At 32.4% G+C, this 23,890-nt stretch overlaps 1 protein-coding gene across 5 annotated transcripts in view; it reads right to left on the reverse strand.

The window, feature by feature from the left end:
- Positions 1-8,173: 8,173 nt before the first annotated feature.
- LOC134722134 (uncharacterized) overlaps positions 8,174-23,890 on the reverse strand; it is a 57,459-nt gene continuing 41,742 nt past the window's right edge. For all 5 annotated transcript variants that reach the window (XM_063585690.1, XM_063585691.1, XM_063585689.1 and 2 more), the window contains 9 exons: positions 23,489-23,633; positions 22,267-22,343; positions 21,475-21,582; positions 20,629-20,771; positions 20,006-20,198; positions 18,830-18,954; positions 17,936-18,109; positions 15,524-15,661; positions 8,174-14,657 (listed from right to left, as the gene is read on the reverse strand). In XM_063585690.1, coding sequence (XP_063441760.1) covers positions 9,376-14,657; positions 15,524-15,661; positions 17,936-18,109; positions 18,830-18,954; positions 20,006-20,198; positions 20,629-20,771; positions 21,475-21,582; positions 22,267-22,343; positions 23,489-23,633 — 6,385 coding nt within the window. In that variant the 3' untranslated portion in view covers positions 8,174-9,375. The remainder of the gene's footprint in view (positions 14,658-15,523; positions 15,662-17,935; positions 18,110-18,829; positions 18,955-20,005; positions 20,199-20,628; positions 20,772-21,474; positions 21,583-22,266; positions 22,344-23,488; positions 23,634-23,890) is intronic.

Genomic DNA, 23,890 nt, shown 5'->3' on the forward strand with positions numbered 1-23,890 from the left:
TTGTATTAATAAAAATATCTGATACCTAATTGTAGTGATATTATTATACCCCCACTCCTTGCTGTTTTGGTATCTCTTATTGACCCATTTGTCCATTTATCCAACAAATGGTTGTGTTGGAAACTCCCACTGTGTTCAGTAGAGATGAGTTGTAAAATGGGAGCTGTAATCTGATCTATTTGCTGAATTTTTTAATATATTTGAATGACCTAAAATATTGGTCACAAATTGCTCCAATACCGTTAATAAAAGTGGCTTCATATTTGTTCATCAACTTAACAGGGACATGTTGTAAAGTGTGTTTTCATTTCTGATCTGTCTGTCAAGACAACTTACAAGGACAATAATTAATGTGACTGTAGTTGTAATAAGGTGATTTCGGTATCTCTTATTGACCCATTTGTCCATTTATCCAACATATAGTTGTGTTGGAAACTCCCACTGTGTTCAGTAGAGATGAGTTGTAAAATGGGAGCTGTAATCTGATCTATTTGCTGAATTTTTTAATATATTGAATGACCTAAAATATTGGTCACAAATTGCTCCATTACCGTTAATAAAAGTGGCTTCATATTTGTTCATCAACTTAACAGGGACATGTTGTAAAGTGTGTTTTCTTTTCTGAACTGTCTGTCAAGACAACTTCTTCTCGTTTTCAGATACTTTGAAATACAAGTTTGGGTATGCTTAACACAGAACAATGTGCATTCATATTTTACCTCTTATATAAGGTACAATGTCAAAAGGACAATAATAATAAATGTGACTGTAGTTGTAATAAGGTGATTTCCTACACTGACAGTAATGACTGCACACTTGGGAGAAATTGTATCATAAAACTAGTTCAAGGGAGACAACTAGAGATCTTTAAAGAAATTTACAACCTATATACAGTATGCACTTACATACCTTGATTGCCAAGTTTTGTTCAGATCAAGACAATATTCAAATGAAGTTAGACCATGCATAAAGCTAACTGCTAAGCATATCATGTAGTTGTAGTGTTGTCATTTCTAATAACTGTAAACAAGTTCCTGCATCTCACTGATTTATGTATCTTATATATATGAGAAATCAATGGTTCAATCTAAACTTTGTCATAATGAAAACTTTAAAATTGGAAGACAGACATGTAAACCTTACAATCAATCTATGCATTAAAAATAGTTGACCTATTGCTTGTAGTTTTTAAGAAACAAACAGTGACCAGTGAAAATGAGGTTAAAGTTAGATGATACCTGACAGACATATACACCTTACAATCGTTCCATACAACAAATAACAGACCAAACAGACCAAAACTGAGCAATAACCTGAGGTCAAGGTCTAACAAAACTTGCAAGACTGACATGTACATCATAAAATATTTCCATACACAAAATATAATTGACTTATTCTGTTTAGTATTAGAAAAAAGACCAAAACACAAAAACTTAACTTGAACAACTGAACCATGTAAATGAGGGCAGGGTCAGATGACATCTGCCAGTTGGACATGTACAACTTACAATCATTCTATACACCAAATAAAGAAGACCTATGGCTTCAAATATCTGATATTTGGACTTGACCACGAAAAACATGGCCTTTTTCACTGTCTGATCTATGAAATAAGGTCCCAGTTAGATGAAAGCTCTCTTACAGACATGAGGACCTTGAAAGGTACTCGCATAATAAATATAGTAATCCTTTTACTCATATTAAATTAAAAAGAAATTAACATCATAAAAAATCTTTAACTTTTTGTTTAAGTAGTCGCTATAAAAATGATGTCTAGCACAATGAAAAAGTGATAGATGGATACTTCGTAACATGAGGCATCTACCGGTATATACAAAGTATGAAGCTACCAGGTCTTCCACCTTATAAAATATATCAAGAAGTTAGTTAATGCCATCGCAAGATCTCTAACTCTAAATCAAGCTTTCTGCATCTCAAGTCACAGGCTTGACAAAAGCAACATTTTTTTTTAACAATGGACTACATAACTAGTAAATATATTGAAAATGGTCTCATAGGATGCGTACGTGTTCATCAGACAAGTCTTGACCTGAAATTTTATGCTCATTATTTGATTGATTGATAGTTGTTATTTACTAAGCTGCAAATAATGCTTGGAAATTCAGAATCATAAAGGAATCAATACTGCACCAACTAGGCTTTCTATTTTTACGCCACATTTATGGGCATTATGTTTTCTGGTCTGTGCGTCCGTCCATTCGATCGTCTGTTCAACTGTCCCGCATCAAGTTTTTGGTCGAGGTAGTTTTTGATGAAGTTGAAGTCCAATGAACTTGAAAATTAGTAAAAATGTACCATAAGATATGATCTTTCTAATTTTAATGCCAAATTAGAGATTTCATCCCATTTTCACAGTCCACTGAACATAGAAAATGGGGCATCTGTGTACTTTGGACATATTCTTGTTACTGGCTCACATGGTTACTGGATGCAGTATGATTTCCCCCTCCTTCTGTCATACTCCTTGCAGGTAAGCATTACATAATTACAAAGCCAGGTTTGTTGAGCCTGCAACATTTGTTTCAGAAAGCTCAACATAGGGATAGTAATTTGGCAACAGCAGCTACTTAGTTAACTTCTTAAAAGCTTTATATTTTAGAAGGTGGATGACCTGGATGCTTCATACTTTGTATATAGATGCCTCATGTTACGAAGTTTCCGTCAGTCACATGTCCAACTACTTGATAAAGTTAAGATTATTTGTAATATTAAATTCTCTCTTATTATAAGCAACAGTATATATATGTTTGGTATGTGCATACCTTGCAAGGTCCTCATGTCTATCAGACAGTTTTCACTTGCCCTTGACCTCATTGCATGGATCAGTGAACAATGTTTAGTTTTAGTGGTCAAGTCCGTAGAAGCAATAGGTCTAGTATATTTGGTGTATGGAAGGACAGTAAGGTGTACATGTCCAATTGGCATGTGTCATCTGACCCCGCCCTCATTTGTATGGTTCAGTGGTTATAGTTGTTTTTGGGTTTTGGTCTGTTTTTTTTCTTATATTGTATACAATAGGTCTGCTATTTTTGGTGTATGGAATGATTGTAATTTGTACATGTCTAGCTACAGGCATTGCTCATTGTTGAAGGCCGTACGGTGACCTATAGTTGTTAATGTTTGTGTCATTTTGGTCTTTTGTGGATAGTTGTCTCATTGGCAATCATACCACATCTTCTTTTTTATATTGGCAGGTGTCATCTGACCTTGACCTCATTTTCATGGTTCAGGTCAAAGTGTTTTTTAGTTTTGGTCTTTTTTTCTAATACTATGTGCAATAGGTCAACTATATTTGGTGTATTGAAATATTTTATGATCCATCTGTCTGTGGCACAGGTTTTATTAGACCTTGACCTCATTTTCACGGTTAATTGCTCAGTGTTAAGTTGTTTAGGTTAAACTATAAACCATAAGTCAACAATATTTTTGTTGTATGGAAGAATTGTTAGCTGTACATGTCTGCCTGGCATGGTTCATCTGACCATGACCTCATTTTCATGGTTTATTGGTCATAGTTAAGTTTTCTTGGTTAATGTTCAATTTATGTGACAGTTGTAATAGAGCTTTATATTAAGGTATATCAACATGATATCAATAATTAGTAAAGAAGTCAAGCGTGTGCACACCTGTGTTGAAACTGCTGTAAAAATCTTTTATGAAGTACAGCAACTAATATCAAGTGAAGGAAATAATATTCATAGTGATTAAGATAATATTCGACTGTTGTAACTCTATACAAGAGAGAAATTTAACTAGCTATAAAACCAGGTGTCGCCATTTATTTCAATATGGAAATGCCTGTACCAAGTCAGGAATAGGACAGTTTTATTCTATTTGTAAGATGTATTTGAGCTTTTAATTTACCAATTAATAAATGATTTTCCATTTTGAATTTCCTTTGGAGCTCAGTATTTTTGTGATTTTATTTCTTTCTTATCAAGTTGTAGTTATGAACCTTATCAAAAGTCGTTTGTCCTAATGTATTAATTCTTTGGAGAATCCATTGTTACAGCAGATTCCGAGTATGAAGCTACATGTAGATTCTTTGGTTAGCTTCCTTGCTAGCGCAACCATGAAATCATTACATGTATTGGGTAAGGTACACAAGCCTTTGGGTGGAGTCAATAGTTAAACAGAAAACCAATCAGAACTAGTGATAGAATTTAAACATTTAAAAATAAGTTTTCAATCTAAATTTAAAATTATTGAAAATTATAAGCTAATTCACAAGCATGTTGTAGGTTTGTTGGATTTGCCAATTTTATTTCAATCAATTACTCAGTTTATTTATAATTCCAGGTATGTGTATGTACTTGACAATGGTACAATCACGACGTAAATATAAGGTTTATGACCCCTTTTGAAGCCTTTGAATTACCAATTTTTCAAACTGAAATAGTATAAAAACAGCAAAGATAACGAACAAGAGATTTGGTTCATTTTGTACATGTACAAAGGGGAAACTTCGAGCAAGCATAATTATTTATAGTTTAATTGCATTTAGAAGTTAAACAAGATTTTGTGGCAAATCAACCAAGATTTTTGTAGAAAATCCAGATATTTTAAGCATAGATTACTCACTTGATTTTCTATGATGTGCTAGCGTTTATTGTTTACACAAAGTCCTAAACGACCTTTAAATTAAAAAAAAATCATGAAAGTCGAGCACACATTAGAAGGTGTGCTTGAATTGGTCCATATTTCTATTTGTTTAAACCAATATCTAAATTTATAAACTTGTTTTAAAGAAATCATTGCTAGCACTGCTTGCAATATCCTCAAGGAAATTTAATTTGCAAAGTTGTTTAGGTAAACCTGTTTGTATGAAACATACATATTATAAACAGGCCATTAATATGAGTGTTTTCATTGGATGATGATTTGGTGCTATGCTCCTCCCAATTTTAGGGTAATTATCATTTCATGGTCCAGCTAGCAAGGAAGCTAACCAAAGAATCTATCTGAAGCTTCATATTCGTTGGAATCTGCTGTAATGGCATACCTCCAATTGTTTCTGTTAAATTTATTCACCACTTTTTATTACTCAAAAAAATTTATAGCATAACTTATTGAATGGACAACTGGCTGGTGTTGAAGCTATATATTGCCTTTAGATGTCTTTAGATTTTTTCTTCTTGTTTTAATGTCTCATTGACAAATACCACACATCTTTTATTCATGAAATGTCTTCTTTGCTTTTTTTAATAGTACATAAAACATCAAAATTGACTTTGTGTCTATATTTCTTTATAGATGTGTCTATTAACTAAATGATGTGGATGTAAGCAACAATATGTCACTGTAGGGCATTTAACAATGAGTTAGAACTTATACCATAAAGGCTTTAAAGGTGGTACCTAACACTACAGGGAGATAACTCAGCTAAACGTTTTAACTACGTTGTGTTGTTAAGGTAATATTAAGCTTCTCAATGATCAAAATTGGTTTCTGTCAAACTGCTATATAACCAGTGTATTTTTTCTGATAAAATGGTAGGTTTAAATGTTTTGAAATTTTTATATTTTTGTCAAAATTTTGTCAAAATTAAACAAAATAAATTAATTTTAGTGAAGGTGTTGGGTACCACCTTAAAGACTTTGGATTGTTGCACAGTAATTATGGTGTTGGCTGAAAACTAAGAAAAAAGACATAAATGACTTTAGTACAAAGTTTACTGAGATGTATTACTTCACAGAAAACAATGATTATGTTTTATAAACATATGACAGAAATAAATATTATGCTATAAATCATTGATTACATTGTGATATTCTTACGTACATATTAATTAGTGTGGAAGGAATTTCTTAAATATTTTCAAAATCACTATCTGTTTGAAAGTTGCAGTGTCAATTACTAGGCGAAAGTATTTTCAGAAATATAGAGATGAGAAATTGTAGAGACATTTGGTAAATAAAATGCTATAGGACAAAGATAACTCTTGAAATTAAACAAGGGAGCTAACTCTAACCTTCTAAACTAAATTTCATACCATCAGTTACAAAAAAAGTGGCATCACAAAAATTGGATAATATCTAGACTCACTATTGAAATTTCTAAAGAATTCTAATTAGAAACCTATTCTATTTTCATTTAGACTATTTTCCTGAAAAAAACGAAAAGTTAACTAGACAACTGCAACTCTCAAACAAAGTCATCCGGGAAAAAATTCCTTAGTCAATAAAGATGACTGACCTTTGTGGTGTAATTATAAACAATTTTAACCATCTGTTTTTATTGAGTAGACTTATTTAAAATCAGCTAAGAAATTTTCATTAAAAAGATTATTTAAAAAAACTTCACAACATTCATACAAACTGCTATACATGATCACATAATATTTGGTTTTGGTCAAAGAAACTGCATCTGGGATCATGACATATTATGACGTTGAAGATGAATTTCATACTGCATATAAATAAAAGAATGTACAAAGATACATATTGCACAGAAAGGTTCCATATCACTGGCACATAACATTTACTGGTCTAACAACAACACAACACAAGAGAAACGAAATTATTATTGGAAATTACTGTCAATTTATTTAAATTCTTTGGGAAACCAATTTTGTGTATATCGTGAGAATATATCAACAACATGTCTAAATGTTCGGCAAAATATTTTTCTTCTAAAGGCCTTAATGCACTTGGCAAAACCATGAAAGAAATATCCATGAAAATATATTTCTTCCTCAATCCATGAAAATTGGTACCCACATAAATAAAATCAGTAGTAAGATGAAATCTTAAATTTCATGTTATGGTTATAATTAAGTAGAATAAGCCATTTTGATTTAAAGAACTTTATCATTTTTTTTTACTATCATAATAAGAAAATCTGAGCAATGTCAAAACGACAAGTTTAAAAAAATCGACCCTTATTGTCATGGAAATGCATACTTTACAACCATGACTATACACAAATAGTTTTACTCCCCCAAAAATACTAAAGTATTCTTTGAAGAGGATTATTTTATAACTGTGACAGAATTTTGTTGATTAAAAGTTTAAAATACAACAGGTCTTTTTTTGGTTTTAGCTCTGACATGTATTATGTTTTAAAATGCAACATAGTATAAAATAAGACAATTTTTGGGGAAAAAATTAAGGAATTTGCATACTTATTTCATTGGCAGTATTGAATTCCAAGGGTGCTTATCAAAAAAAAATCCTTTAACTCAACAAGCCCCATACATTTAAATTTTATCTTTTCTCATCTCAAAATTAGTGCACCTTATTGAATTATCTCTTCATGACTGCTTGGTAGGATGTTTTTTTGTAAATAACAATTCTTCAACTATTTCATAACATTACCAACTTTCATTGCTTTTGAGTTTTGGTCAATTTTAAGTGTAACAAGTGTCCTTAGTTATGGCACTAGGACATTTAAATTTGCTCAACACACTTTTCGTAATGTATAGATGCAAAATGCAAAAAGTGGAAGCCTTTAATTCTACATACAAGAGTTAAACAATTTGTTTTAAAAATGAACTTACATTTGCCCAAATAATTACCAACCAGCATATTTGCTAAAGTTTGCTGTGTTGAAGTAAATATTTACTGCCATTCTCAAAATAAAAACATGCTTAATGTTATAAATATAGGTTCTTACATTGATACCAGTGGATTATCGGATTTATCCAATCGAGATAGTTAAATTATCAATTTTAAAGTCCGAGCCGCCTCGGCGAGGACTTTAAAATTCATAATTTAACTATCGAGATTGGATAAATCTGATAATCCACGAGTAACTATGCAAGAATCTGTTTCTCTAATGATTAAACATATATTTTCTTTTTTTGTTAACCGAAAACCCCCTTCGATTGCCTTTCACATTGCACGAAGTTGTCAATTTCATTAACACCTGTTAGCATATTTTGATTCATCTAGTTAGCTAAAAAGGTCATGACCATCAAAATCATCCAATGATCTTTTGAGATCACCAGCAACCACACGTTGATTAAATTTTTTTATACAATGGGTTCGGAAAGGGATAAATTTCCATAGAATTAGAGAAATTATTTTATAAAACAATGTTTATAATGTTAGTGAGAAAATAAGAAAAGCATTCTAGACAATGTTGCTAAATCCCTAGCATCAGACCTAATTCCCCCCCCCCAAACTAGTAATATAACATTTGATTACTAGTACGGGTTATTGATTTTTTGGTTTCCGTATTTCCTGATGAAACTGTGCACACACACAATATTTTCTTATCTTGATACTGATATGCATTCATTATTTTCTTCAGAGTAAAGCTTATTTTCCTTTTTGTAAATCAAATGCTATTGGATAATAGAAAAATCAAATGAACTTTTATTTAGACTGGCTAGTTATAAAAAAGTTATGAAAATCATAAAGTAACATATTTTTTGGGGCAATAGGGAAAGAATATACTTCTTTTGGGGATGAAATTATCATGATCTATACAAGATTTTTTTAAATTAAAGATTTAATAAAGACATTATTTAACAGATTAGTTTAAAATACTACTGGCTTGAAGAGATTGTTTACAAGTTAACAAAGGTGGGAGGACACAGAAAAATACAGGTATTAATATACCCTGTTTATATGGAAATAAATATTTTATAATATACATGTACCTTGACAATATATATACATTATGTTCAATGTTATTAATTAGTTAGTTATGACAAATTAATGGCACATCAACATGAAAACTAACATAACAAGCTGGTAATTGACTAGAAATATTAACACACACACACACACGTATATAAAATAACAGTAACAATTGTGTATGTATAAAAAATAAATGATGCCTTAAAGCACTAACGTTTGTGATAGCTATAACTGATTGAATTAACTTCATTCTAACACCATAACAACTTGTCTATGGATTAATATCTAGAACTAATGCAATTGGCTGATTTAAAAAAAAACTTGGAGGTTGTTATAACATATATTGTTTGTTAATCTTTGGAATAATATATAAAATCATTTCTATTTTTAAGTAATTGTAAAAAAAATTATAAAATTTATTTCAAATTGTCATTATCAAATATCTTTTCAAGATCTTCATTTTTCATATTCAATATTTCTTTTTACAAAACCTGAATTACAATTATATTATTAATTTCATGGGAGTTATTATATCAAATAGTATGTAAAAATAACAGTAAAAAAGAAAAAAATATTTTTGGCAGGAATAATAATCAGCTGTAAAAATAAATGCCATTCCTGTAGAAGAGTTTAATAATGAAAAAGAAAATGAATAAGTCTTAAAAAAGAAAATTTTATAAAATGATGACTGTTGACTAGATGTCAGTTGCTATGATAACAAAGTGACAATCATATACAGAAAATAATGAGAGCTAATGAAAAATAAACATCATTGCTTAGCACCATAGAATGGTTTTGGACCAAGTCTAACTGGATGTGGTCTAACCAGACCTTCTAAATGTGAACTAGATGAAGGAATCTCTAAACTATGTCTAAATGTTTCATTTCTACGAGATTCTGTTTGACAATAATTTGGGGATTCACTTCTCACTCTGGGACAATGTCTTAATTGAGAAGTTGCTAGAAGCTCTTCTTGCATATTTTCTTCTCGTTTACCAGTTTTTTCTTCAAAAAATTGCATCAATTCTTTAATACTTCCTCTTCTTTCGACTTTCCGTGAACTTGTATTTTCCCGTAAACTTACATTTTCTGAGCCATTTATAGGTAACGTTATAGACTGACTCAATCTATTTTGTGTTTCACTAGTGATAACAGTTTCAGTCTGAGTGTTTGTCGGGGAAGTTACGGTAACATGTGTCGTTTCACTATTTTCACTAAAGCTAACATGTCTAACACTTTTAGGAGATCCTGCCTCCGACTTCTGTCTTACAAATCTCAGAGACAGATCAACATTTCTTTGGCTCTGTGGAGATCTATTTCCTCTGGAAAATTCATCAGGTCGTAATACTTTAGGGGAATTTCTTAATGATTTAGGTGAACCATCCACAACCGTTTTGGGAGAAGTTCTAGCACTACTAAATCTTATTGTCATTTCAGCCTCTGACATTGCTGACTCACTTGAAGCCCTTCCACGGGAGCTCCCACGATGTTTAGGTGGCTTACCAAAGTTTGTTATTCCTATTGTTACTTTTTCTATTTTCTTCGGACGAAATTCATATCCTAAATCGGTAGAAATACTTCTTCTACTTCCTGGCGTTTGCCACAATTGTCCAGAAACTCGGCTAGAAAATGAATTACTACCAGAATCAGAAAGATCACTGGAGTATTGCTCTGTCTGTGAGTATGACCTCTGACTCGTAAATCCAAATTTTGCCTGTTTTATTCTTTCACTGTTATAATTTTCATGTCTGAAACACACATTTGAATTTGTACCCTCAGAACTATTGTCATTTTCAAATTTTTCTTTTAAACTGTGAAGTTTTGTGGATTGATGTGATTGATTAAACTGATCATCTTCCTCTTCTGGAAGAAAATCCTCGTGACGTGATGATGCCATCTCTAATGCAGATTCATCCAATGATGATCGACTGGGAGTCTCTGATAAGAATGTCAATGGCATATTCTGTAACTCACGTGGATCTTGATGTTTAACATTATGCTGCACTGTAACTGTAATATCCGATTTACTTTTAATTTTATTGTGATCTATGAAAACATCATCACTTGTGTCCTCATCACATGAGTCCATCACCACACACTCAGTTTTATAATAGTCAACACTATAGGCTTTGTGTAATGGGGGTTTTGAGAATGATTTAGGAATTGCTGTAGGTGGATTATTTGTTTTTGTTTGAAGTGGCACTTTACGTTTAACGACTACATCTCTGTATTCCTCGATATATTCTGGACTAGGAGGAGCAAGTTCTGGTAAGTCAGATTTCTCCTTTTTCATTTCCATTTGTCCACTAGATGGAGACACTAGTTTCATGTTTTCTAACCCTGTATTTCGGATGACATCCTGTTGAGGTGAGACTAACTGATGAGACACGCCCACCACTTCTGCTTCCAAAATTCCAGGACATTGGTTTGGTAAATTGTCTGGATTTTTCTTGAGAGACATGCTTAATTCTAAATCTGCATTTATAGCGTTCTGAGCAGCTTCCTCAGAATTATCCAGTTTTTGAATGACCTGAGGTGAAGCATGAATGATTGGACCTTGTGACAGAAAATGTACTGTTGCCACTGGATACTGATAAGGATCATCAGAGAAATGAGTTTCTATTTCCATTAAGTGGACATTTTGTGGAGGACTCCTTGTGTTGCTGTAAGGATCTTGCATTTTATCAAAATTTTCTGGAATGTTTCCACTATTTTGTTCACGCTCTGCTTTTAATCTTTCCTGAATTTTTTCTCTCATCTCATTGGACAAATTTTGATGTGTTGGAATTCCAAAACAACTTTCATTAAAGTCAATGTCATCTATCACAGAATTAAAGGGCATGACTTCTGCCATGATCTGCTGGTCATTCAAGTACGGTCCATCAATAGCCGTCTCCATTGGAGCATCCATTTTACTTCCTTTATGACAAGTCTGGCTACTTGCCATTACAGGGTAAGAAGGTGGAAGAGTTACTGGTGCAACATTTTTGTTGTCTATAGCACTTTTTGATTTGTCAAACTTAGTTCGTAGCACTTTACCAAAGTCAGTGGGTTCATATTCAATGTTACTTGGTTCAGAATTAGCACTTGAAGATGTATTGCTGGATGTGTCTTGAGTGACAATAGTGGAGTGTTTAATCTGGGGTATATTTGATTCCGTCTGACAACGTTTTATCATTGGCTTCTCTAATGTCAAAGTCTGTTGATCAGTACTACATTCAGGAGTCCGTTGACGAACTCTTGGTTCAAATTCCTCAAGACGTTCCATTGCGGCTATGGTTGACGACCTTCTGAGTGTTCTTTCACCTTCAAATCCATAATTTTTATTTATTCTTTCTGTCAATTTTTGAATAGAAGGTCTCTCCATTTCAATTTTAGTTTCTAAATTTTGTATTTCATTTAATTTCTCTCCATGGCTACCTAACCGACACACATCTCCTGTAGGAGCTAACTGAGTTCTCCATTGTTCACTAAAATTAGACAAATCATGTAATTTTTTATCAAATGGCACATCATCAGGACTTTCAATACTTTGTTGATGAGCTGCATGAGGAGGAATTCTTGCTATTTTTTGAGATTTCGGAGACTGACCATCTTTTTTTGTAACAGACACAAAATCTTGATTCAATCCAGCTAAATCTTCCCACCTTGGTTGTTGTCTAGGTGACCTTGGACTTTGAACTACAGCATTTTCACCATCGACCATCTGACTGGTTTGAAATAATAACTTTTCAAAATGTCTTTCAGCTGATTCTTTCCCTTCTGATTGCCCATTCTGAAATAATGTCTCATCAATTGCAGTTTCTAGTCGTTGGGGATCAGCTAAATGATCTTTTATTAAAAGCTTAGCTGGTGGACTCTTTGGCAGGTTTGGTGATGTGTTTGCAGGTCCTGTGTAAATAGGATTTTGAACAAATCTCCTTGATTGAGGACTGGTAGGGTCTTGCGTGGTTCTGATTTTATTTGGTCTGTGTGCTATTGGACTTGCATAAGATAAGTCCTCTTGGGATGGGGTGCGTATTTTATTTGGTCGGTTTGTAATGGGACTTCCATGATAAAGTTCTTCTTGTGATGGTGTTCGTACTTTGCTTGGTCGATGAGAAATGGATGGACTACCATGAGAAACTTCCTCCTTATTAAGTCTTTGAATTGCTGATGGACTGTGGGGACTATATTGAACATTTTCTTGAGATGGAGTACGGACATTCATAAGTCTCTGAGCTATAGGAGGACTGTTAGTAGGTGTTGTATGTTCACCATCGGACCTATCAGCATTTTTCCATCGTGATGTCCTTTCACTCAATGGACTAACAATCTTGCGACGATATTCACTTGGACTGATATCTGACATTGGACTAGCTAAACTAGAGGCAGTTGAGTGACGTTTTGAAGATTGGTTAGATCTTGCCTGTTTGGTGAAAAATTCAAAATCCTCTTCAGACATATCTATTTTATGTCCAGTTTCGGCTTTGTAACTTTCAAAATTAATCATATCTTCATCAGACAGGCCAAAGTGGACCTTTTCTGAAGTTTCTGTCCTTATATTTGTTTGATGGATATCAATCGATGATTCCTTAGTATGTTCAATTAATAAATCACCATCAATATTAGTTTCCAGTTTTGTTTGTGCAATATGTGTTGGTCTTACAGCCTTTCTGACTAACTGTGGTGTTTCAACAACCTGGATTTCTGCTCCAGGTCTATCGGTATAGGCATGAGATTCAAGATTATCACTACTGCTAGACTGACGTTTAATTGTATCAACAGAACTTGAAGAGAAATCAAATGTGTCATTCATTGATCCTTGTTCTACATTTTCTTTTTTCGCTTTTCCTTTGTCAGATTCATTTTTAAAGGCTTTGTCAATCTGAGCATTTATTTCTTTTAATGTTCGTGTTAAAGGTGATTCAGTATCATTTAAACTGTCTAACGAAGCACTTCTACGACCTTTCTTTTGTACTTTAGCTGCATCATCACTTTGACTTACACTGAAGCTTTCCACAGATGTCGACAGTTCACTAATCGTCACTGACGACAATAAATCAGTCTGACTTCCTGATGTCAAGTTTTCCAGAGATTTTTGAATGTCAGACGGCACACTGAGACATTTTGACATTTTAGATGAGAATGGCGGGGAAACAGAATTTGGCTGTGGATGTAAGTTGTCATACTCCTCCTCCTCATAAGAATGCGTTTTATAAACTACAGATTTGGATGTAGATGTCGTCCGTGACTCAAAATGTTGAAAATCAGATGAAGAAAATGGTGAATCTAGATTATCATAACCACCTGGCGAAACATCTGACCTTGAATGACCTGTGTCATTTAAATTGTCCTGAAGATTAGGAAACTTTGGCAGTGACTCTTTAGCAAGTTTTGATTTTTCATCATCTGAAAGCAGTTCAGAAATATCTGATTTGTGTGGTGAATAAAACCCTGATGGTGCCTCATCAGGGGATGTGGCAGGTGAAGTGTTCATCCAATGTTTACGTTTGGCTCCAGGACTCTCTGGAAGATTTCCTATAGACTGAACAGTTTTTTTACTTTTTGTTGAATGTTTATCTTTAGATGTTTCCTTAAGTTTTTCAGCACTAGGAGATAACGGAAGTTTCCTTTCCTCAGAACTTCGTTGTTTGTTGTCTGAATGTTTTGGACTAGTTGAATTAAAAACAGTTGCATCATCAACATGAAGGACAAACTTTTCTTTATCCTTATCCCCTATTGATTCAAGTCGACTACGTGATCCAATCACTTTTGTTTCTTCATTTTTCAAACTTTTGGCCACTTTTTGCACTAATTTCTCACGATTTTCTTTTTCAAAATTAATTTCATTTTTTCTACGTAGTTTTTCACTTTGAGCAATAGGTTTTGTAACCACCTTTTTTTCCTTGGGTGGTGGTAGATCTTTTTCTTTTCTTGGTGTAGATGATCCTGATGGGGTTCTGCGGTGAGTTGGTTTTCTTTTTTCCTCTCCTCGTACAAATGATTGCTTCCTTTCTGTTTTCCTCTCTTTCCTAGCCTCCATACCACTATCAATTGATGAACCAGAGTCTGGAATACAAAAGACATTTTATAGTTAATACTTTTCATCAATATATTTCTGATCATTAAGTCAAATATAACTGGTTATATAGGTATTACACATTTATGGGAATATAAATCAGATGGAAAAAATATCATGCATCTTTATTTACTTTTCACATTTTTTCTTTTTTTTATTCCCCTTTAACTTTGTTGCAAATGTTTTCTCCCCACAAAGGAAGCATCATAATAGGGACGAAATAAACTCAACATTCAACATCATCAAATTATTTTCTCTTGCCAAACTTGAGCTTACTTTGACAGGAAGGCTTTTTCAGCATTTTTTTTCTCTCAGAAAAATCATATTTTGTGTGCATTCATGAATAACTGGTGGAGAGTTATTCATATCAAATATGAATTCAAGATAGATTGGGATACAATCAATGGCTCTTTCACAATACATCTTTAGATCAAAACTGATTGGAAATTTTTCTGATATGTTCATGACTAAAAAACTTTTTTTAAATGATTTTTTGTGAATAGACACAGGAACACTTATATATTGGTAATGGAAACAATTTGATACACTGCAACTTGTCTAAACCAAATGGCTTTTGGATAGAAATTGATGTCTGAATAACACAAAGTGTTCAATTTACTCAGATAAAAATAATAAGGAATCTTTTCACAATACACTGTCAGTGACATTGGGATGATGACACCAATATAATTCTTCTCTACTTAACCCAGAAAACACACCTTAAACAGATGTGAGAGCTTGAAAATAAAAATAAATATTTGAGAAATCAAAAGGCATATTTCATGATAATGAAATAATATATTTTGAGATTTAATTCATTGTCCATTTATTAATCAAGATAAACAAGAATACTTACCATCAACCATTTCTACATCAATAGGGACTTCTCGTGACCCAGGTTCTATAAAACTAGGATATTCATCATTCATTAAACATCTAGGGGACTCTGTAGAAGCAGATCTTTTGTGTTTAGTTCTAGGAGACATTTCTTCATCTGCAAATTTAAGAATCATATGTTAATTTTAATCTCTTATTATCAGACTCTCAGAAGACTAAGTACCACATAAAATTACCTATTCTAATATGACGTCCTTATTACGCTCCTGTAAACAAAGCCGCGTTCTAATGAGCATAAAAAATATGTTTGACACATGCGCACAAACTTACTGTGTATATTAACGTTATTTCCATCCTTTAAAATGTATACATTTAAGCAGCTAGCATAAATCTTTATTATACAATTTTATAAAACAACATATATTTACCTTGCTCATAGTTTTCAAACTTATCAAATATGAAATGTAATGCACAGACTCCTCGTGGAGGAAAAGGGAAAAGCAAAACATTTTTAAAGTATTTTCGTACGCTTCGACCTATAAATTACTGTATTTGTCCTATTAGAATCGAAATAATTCCTTTGTGTCATGCTCTATGCTCATTTTAACATGAATAGGCATTATATTTGACCACATTTTACACCTCCCTAACCACTGTGCTTAAACGGCCGTGGGTAACTTAAGTTACCCACAGCCCAAGATGGAGGACTCTAAACTTGTTGAGATGATAGTTGATACGAAATCTACTTTTTGCAACGTTTTTCATGATCTATTTCAATATTGATAGGACTTTTGAATAAATAAATCACATTAACATCACTACAAATGTGTTAATTTTGACTTCACTTTAGCGCAAGGCAAACTTTTAAAAAATGCATAAGATGTCCGTAACTTATAAGTTAAAAATAATCAGACTGTCCGTAACTTTATTTTCGGATGTGGGTAACTTTTTTTTCAAAATTGTAAGATAAACAATTTCAACCCTTAAAGGTTAATAAACACTATCAAACCCCTTAATTATTACATATATTTATACAATAACGATATGCTTCAAACTAAACAACCAGAGTGTCACGGATTTTCCGTTAAATTTTTAAAAATTATTCCCGGGATAAAACGGGACGTTGCGGTACGGCGAAATTTATCTAACATTCTTCTAACTTTATAGATTGTTCACTGATGAGTCCTTGGACGGTGTAGCAGCGGAAAAAAATGATATCCTTTCCCTTAAATAATTTCTGAATTGTTAGCAAAAAAAAGTATGGTCTCTTCAATATATCTAGTGTGATGTGTTGTTGATTGTGAGAAAAAAAATGCCAATATCTAGGAATAGATGGAAGGCTATATTGTTAAACAGGTGTCAGTTTATCATAGCAATAAAAGTAGATTTAACATTTCTAAAAGTTTCATTGACCTCAGGGATTCAATAAGATCGGGTATCAAATCATACATGTCTTCTTTAGAGTTTTGGACTGATTCATCTATGTATTACTGCTAAGGAAAAAAATGTGGCAATGGTACCGTTGTTTTCCATTCGTTTGGTGTGTTAAATTGAGCTTTTGGCTTTGTCATTCCATAAAGGACTTCACGTTTGAATATTCCTACGAGTTCGGTATATTTGTTATTTATCATTTCTTTTTTTTATAATTACATCTACGAATAAAGATTCTTTGTAGGTTACTGACATCATGCTAAAGTTACGGACATCCCTATTGGTATAAGGAAAAAAGTTACGGACAAGTTGTTTTGAAGTTACGGACATCATAAGTGTTTTGGAAAATCGTGCTGTAATCGTTTATTTTGTAGTAACAAACCGCGTTTTACATTGCAGAGTTTCCCTAACAGATTTATATAACTTTTTAATTACTGAACATTTCTTTTGTATTCATGGTATTGTAATTATATAGGAGCAAACTTCTTAACCGAAGCCAGGCGGCTCCATATTGGGCTGTGGGTAACTTAAGTTACCCACGGCCGTTTCAGCACAGTGCTAACGCTCAGTGTAAAATATCGACAAATATAATGCCTACCCATGTTAAAATGAGCATAGAGCATAACATAAAGGAATTATTTTTAAACATTCTATTTTGGCCTTTAAAATCACTCACTAACTTTCTGTTTTTGGTCAAATTATCAACCTTTTTATTGGTCAAATATTTGGCAAAATATTCTACATTGACATTCTATTTTAACCTCGTTTATCTCTCAGGAATGTTCTATTTTGGGTATTAAATCCCATCGACATTTCCGCCATAAAGATTTCTCTCGGATTTAATTTTTTGGGTGATTAAAGTAAGATCACTCACTGCTTTTCTAATTTAGCCTAATAAATCACTGACTGACATTCTATTTTGACCAAATCAATCAATTAATCAATTTTCTAATTTCAACAAAAATAATATTGTGTACATTAACCAGATAGTAGTGTTTACCTGAACAAGAATTAATTCTAGGAAAGTCATCAAAGTGACGTGAGAGTCTATGTTCTCTGTTTGGTAGATTAATCAGAGATTCAGCACTTTTAGCCACACGTAATCGTCTTCTCTTCCAGTTATGGACATCTTCCTCGGTGATGGCTTTCCTTTCCAGGTCCATTAATACATCTTCTGTAAATGTAAAATGATTAGATAATATTTGTATTGGCACGTATGTTTATATTATCTATTGTTTCAGTGAATGAAAATATCAATGCTAAAGATAATATGTGAAAATTTATACAGTAAAATGTAAATCCAGTGGTTTAATTTTTTTGGTAAATTTTAATCGATTATTACATTTGTTGCTAATATTACAGATAATTTCACTTCTTTGACGTAATACAACAATAGGTGTTGTCAAAGATATTTAATGCATTTTTCAAAGTGATTATCAAATGAATTATATATTGTATAAATAATATTATCGCTATTTTGTGCATTTTTCCTTTGATCTTTTTTTGTGATAATTTTCATATCATGCTTCTCGCTTGATATGGAAAAATTATTGCTAGAAACTAAGGAGCCACGTGGCGTTGTTAACGAAATTGACATTGAAATTGACAACGTCGTCACAGGTAAAATAGCGATAAACAGATTATCATTGGTCATCTCAACTCGATTGCTTCTCCCACTTTCGCTGTACCAGCTCAAGCGAGAAAATCAATCTCGTTGAGATAATCAACGATAATCTATAATTATCAATATAAGTTTTTCATATGTATTTTTTCATCTGATATCAAATTGTAAGAATATGATTCCATTTTATAATTCTTTGTTATGCACAAAAGAATTCTGATCTATTTGATTCTACTTCTGTACAGTCAAGCAGGCACCCAGTTTATATATTACCTTTACCTCCTTTTAGTTTTATGCTTCCTCTCCCTGATGATCGTGTAAAAATGGACCGCCAACTCCCTGGGGACTTTTTACCCTTCAAGTTTGAAGTAGTATTGTCTCTTAGAGGCATTCTTTTCCTAAAATATAAATTACATTAAAAAATATGTCAAATTATTTTTTTTCTTGTTTTTTTGGCAAAATCTTTTCCATATAAATCAGTTATATCATTGCATAGAACATATACCAAGTGATGCCATCATTACATTACATATCAAAAGAAGATGTATGAAGTCCAATAAGTGACCCTACAACCATCATCCTTTTATGACATTTTATGATTTATAGATATAAGAAGATGTGGTATGAGTGTCAAATGAGACAACTCTCCATCCAAGTCACAATTTTAAAAGTGAACCATTATAGGTTAAGGTATGGTCTTCAACACAGAGCCTTGGCTCACACAAAACAGCAAGCTATAAAGGGCCACAAAAATTACTAGTGTTAAACTTTTAAAAAGGAAAAAACCAATGGTCTGATCTATATAAAAATCGAGAGAAACACTTATGAACCACATCAACAAACGACAACTACTAAACCACAGATTCCTGACTTAGGACAGGTGTAAACAATTGCAGCAGGGTTAAACATATTAATGGTACCAAACCTTCACCCTTATCTGTAAAAATAGTGTAACATCACAAAAGACATACTTATATTTTTTTGTTGTTGTTGTCATACTGTATATTTCAGATTTTGTTGTCATACTGTATATTTCAGATTTTGTTGTTGTACTGTATATTTCAGATTTTGTTGTCATACTGTATATTTCAGATTTTGTTGTTGTACTGTATATTTCAGATTTTGTTGTCATACTGTATATTTTAGATTTTGTTGTTGTACTGTATATTTCAGATTTTGTTGTCATACATTAATATCAGGTCAACCTTTATTTATGTTCATTATAAATCAATATAAGCCCATATCTAATAGCATGAAAAATGTGAAAAAAGGCCATTATTACATTTTGTTCCTAAGAAATGTTTTCTGTTCTACAAGTCTGATCTCTTAGGTGTATTTAACATCTATACATAAGGGTTTGCCTGCACAATAATCTGTTATATCTACTTAACAAGCAATGTGGACATTTAGTAAATAAACAACATTAAGTCGTTGATAAGTTAGTCTTACTTGTATCCAGGAAGGTCTATTACGGTGTGATATTTTGAAGGAAGTTTGTCCGGACCACCGCCTACATTTATATACTTGTGTGGTGCTGGACGGAGACTTGCAGAGAGAGCTCTCTCCCTGGCTTCCTCTAATGTAATAAGTTTTGTTGGTGTAGAAATGGCTAATGACTTTGGTCTAGGTTTTTTTCGAGACTCTGAAAGAAAAAAATATTTTTTACTGAATATGTATATCTACCTATCTAATACTATTTTAATTGTTAATCAATGTGTTTTCTGTTTTCTTGGGTTATTTTTTGGTCAAATATATATTTAAATTCTTGCTTTTGCAAGTTTGATTAATTCAAACATATAAAAATAATGTGTATAAAAAAAATTCTTCCCTTACATTCATAGAGTTTTCAAAATCATTCGTAAATTTTTTTTTTAATTTCTTAGTCAAAGTTATCATTCTCAAAAATTAATAAAAAGCATGAAAATTTGCAGTTTAAAACTAAAATATGAAATATAAAAAGATTGTAGACTTTAAGCTTACAACCCCTACAGTTTGTGATCTATTTGATATAGTACTTAAGTGTATCATTATGTTGAAATTGATCGTAACTCATTAAATTAAGAGATATTTACGTGTAAACTCTGGAGAACTATAAGATGGTAATTTATCACTAAATATGAGATCAGCATAAACAATGAGACATTCTGTAACCACAGCCTGGATCCCCACACCTTGTAAAGCTGCTGCTCCTCCACCGGATTCCAGTTCTTTAGACCTGCGCAATTAAATGACACAAATTCAACCTTGCCATTAAACAACATGAAGTCTTACTTTTTATTTTGTCAAGATTTACCATAAAAATGATTGAATTCAATGATTCAAACGCTAATTTTGTTTTTTTTAATTTGTTGTTTCATTCTATGTACATATAAATCAGTTCCAAACAGACAGTATTTCATGACTTTCTGCTATTTTAGTTATTACAATATAAATGTTGGTTTTCCCGTTTGAATGGTTTTACACTAGTAATTTTTGGGACCTTTATAGCTTGTTGTTTGGTGTCAGCCAAGGCTCCTTGTTGAGGGCCATACCTTGACCTATGTTGGTTTACTTTTATAAATTGTTACTTGGATTGAGAGTTGTCTCATTGGCACTCATACCACATCTTCCTATACCTTTAAACTTAATTATTGTTTGTAATCTATATCTGTTGGTAGAAATTAATATGACTGAATAGATAAGATAAGATAAGAATTTTATTAATCTAATCAAGAACCCATGAAGGGCATCATTTTACAACACAATATGATTGGAAAAAGCAAAACAGAAAACTAATACATACTATAACGTTATGAACAGGATCAGAGCCTAACACAACATGTGTTTTATATAACTATTATATTAAATATTATAACATATAATTTCTACTAGACATAAGCCAAGTAGCAACTAATTGATCAAATCAAATAAACAATTACCTGAGAAGATTGGGTGCCCATACTATGGCTAAATTTTTGGAATGCATGCCAGTATCACTACCATTTGTGGAAACTTTTGCTAAATGTCTCATTAAATATTCCAAAGTTCTATAAAAAAAAAGATAAATAAATGATTGTGTAAATATGAAATGATAAGGAAATAATATATGATTAGGACTAAATATACTATATAAGCATGACAGATGTCATATAATTTTTTTTTCTTCAAAGTGTTTTCAAAAGTTATTGCAGAGACAATTTCTAAGTATTACTTTCTGCTTCTTGCAGGTCTATGACTAAACATAGCTATTGCACAGGCCAGACTAAATTACCAATTTTCACTACTTTTAAAATGGTCTTCAAATCCTCAACAAGAAAAAGTCAAACAGTAATAATTGAAATTGACCTTCATTAAGTCACAGGAAACAGCATACTGTATGTAGATTAAAAGATTTTGTTTTAGCATTTTCAAGTTATTGCAAGAACACTATTTGACAGCCACATGTCAACCCAATATACACCCCAAAATTAATTACAGATATTTTCCTTTGGAAATCTGGTTAAAAACTGTTCAAAATTTTCTGCCAAGGCATCAGTTAATACTCTTTTCTCGAGAACAATATTGAGATCATCTTATAATTATTTCTATCATTTCTTTGATATATATATACAGAAACCAATCAAGGCTCCATGTTAAAGACCGTACCTTGACCTCTAATGGTTTACTTAACTAATTGTGATGGAGAGTTATCTCATTGCTCATACCATATCTTCTTATACCAATATAAATACCTGTAATGAGGGGGAGGTAACTGTTGTACAACATCATGGATCTTCCATAACTTATTATCTTCATCTCGAACTGCTTCCTGGAATTAAAATCCATTTAATGATGTTATCATCACTTAAATATAACTGCACAAAAACTAAGGGAAAGTTTCACAATATACAGCATCATGTTCTAACTAAAAATTAAATTAAACAGCTTATTATAAATGAAATTTGTGCTGTTTGAAACTTGATGATCTGACACGGGTTATGTTCTTCTCATATATGTTATGATGGTATGATACTAAACCCCTTACGGGAAGGATTGTGCCTGATGTTCATATGATGAAATCATAATCTTTCAGTCAGTTTAATTGAAGTCTGGAGCTGGCATGTCAGTTAACTGCTAGTAGTCTGTTGTTATTTATGTATTATTGTCATTTTGTTTATTTTCTTTGGTTACATCTTCTGACATCAGACTCGGACTTCTCTTGAACTGAGTTTTAATGTGCGTATTGTTATGCTTTTACTTTTCTACACTGGTTAGAGGTATAGGGGGAGGGTTGAGATCTCACAAACATGTTTAACCCCGCCGCATTTTTGCGCCTGTCCCAAGTCAGGAGCCTCTGGCCTTTGTTAGTCTTGTATTATTTAAATTTTTAGTTTCTTGTGTACAATTTGGAAATTAGTATGGCGTTCATTATCACTGAACTAGTATATATTTGTTTAGGTGCCAGCTGAAGGACGCCTCCGGGTGCGGGAATTTCTCGCTACATTGAAGACCTGTTGGTGACCTTCTGCTGTTGTGTTTTTTTATTTTGGTCGGGTTGTTGTCTCTTTGACACATTCCCCATTTCCATTCTCAATTTTATTGTTTTTGTTTATATTTTTACTACAACACATTTAGCTATAAGCCATCATTTATTCAAAGGGTTGAGTTGTGCTTGCTTTATAGTTTGGTACTGGGATAGTTGTTTGGTTATATGAATGATGTCTCTTGCATTTCATTTGATAAATTGAAGAGGAATGGACTTCAACATGGGATGTCGCTTCACTTATACATGAAGTCATTGCCTTATATTTTCTAGTATCAAGTCCTGTCCATGATCTTGAAAATATTAGGCAGTAAGATCAAAAGGAAAATATACAAATTGCTGATAAATTGCAATACTTTACATAACCTGAATTTGTTTTCTGTACTCTTCTGTTTTAAATTATCTCATTATAATGTAATAGAGATACTTACTGCAAATTTATCATAAAGCTGGTAGGTTAACAAAGGATTTGGTAATTCTCGAAAATACATCTTAAGTAGTGAACTAATACTGTGGATATCTTGTAAATAAATGTCTGCCCTTAAATCTGGAACTCTATCTTCATCAAATGCTAGTCTGAAAAATAAAAATAGTCATTCAGGGCTGCTGATCATTATGATTTGATTGATTGCAAATATGGAAATATCTCTAGTTTATTTATGGTGGTTATTTTGGGGCTACAATCTCATCAAATGAGTGCAAGTTAACAGATTACTTATTTATCACTATCATTCTAGGCAACATCAATTACTATGTTTTTACTCTAAATCTAATCAACAGCGTGAATAAAATTGAGAATGGAAATGGGTCTTCCATGCAGCAAGAAATCCCTC

Source organism: Mytilus trossulus, chromosome 6 (assembly GCF_036588685.1).
Source record: "Mytilus trossulus isolate FHL-02 chromosome 6, PNRI_Mtr1.1.1.hap1, whole genome shotgun sequence".
In the NCBI taxonomy this organism is placed as follows: Eukaryota; Metazoa; Mollusca; class Bivalvia; order Mytilida; family Mytilidae; genus Mytilus; species Mytilus trossulus.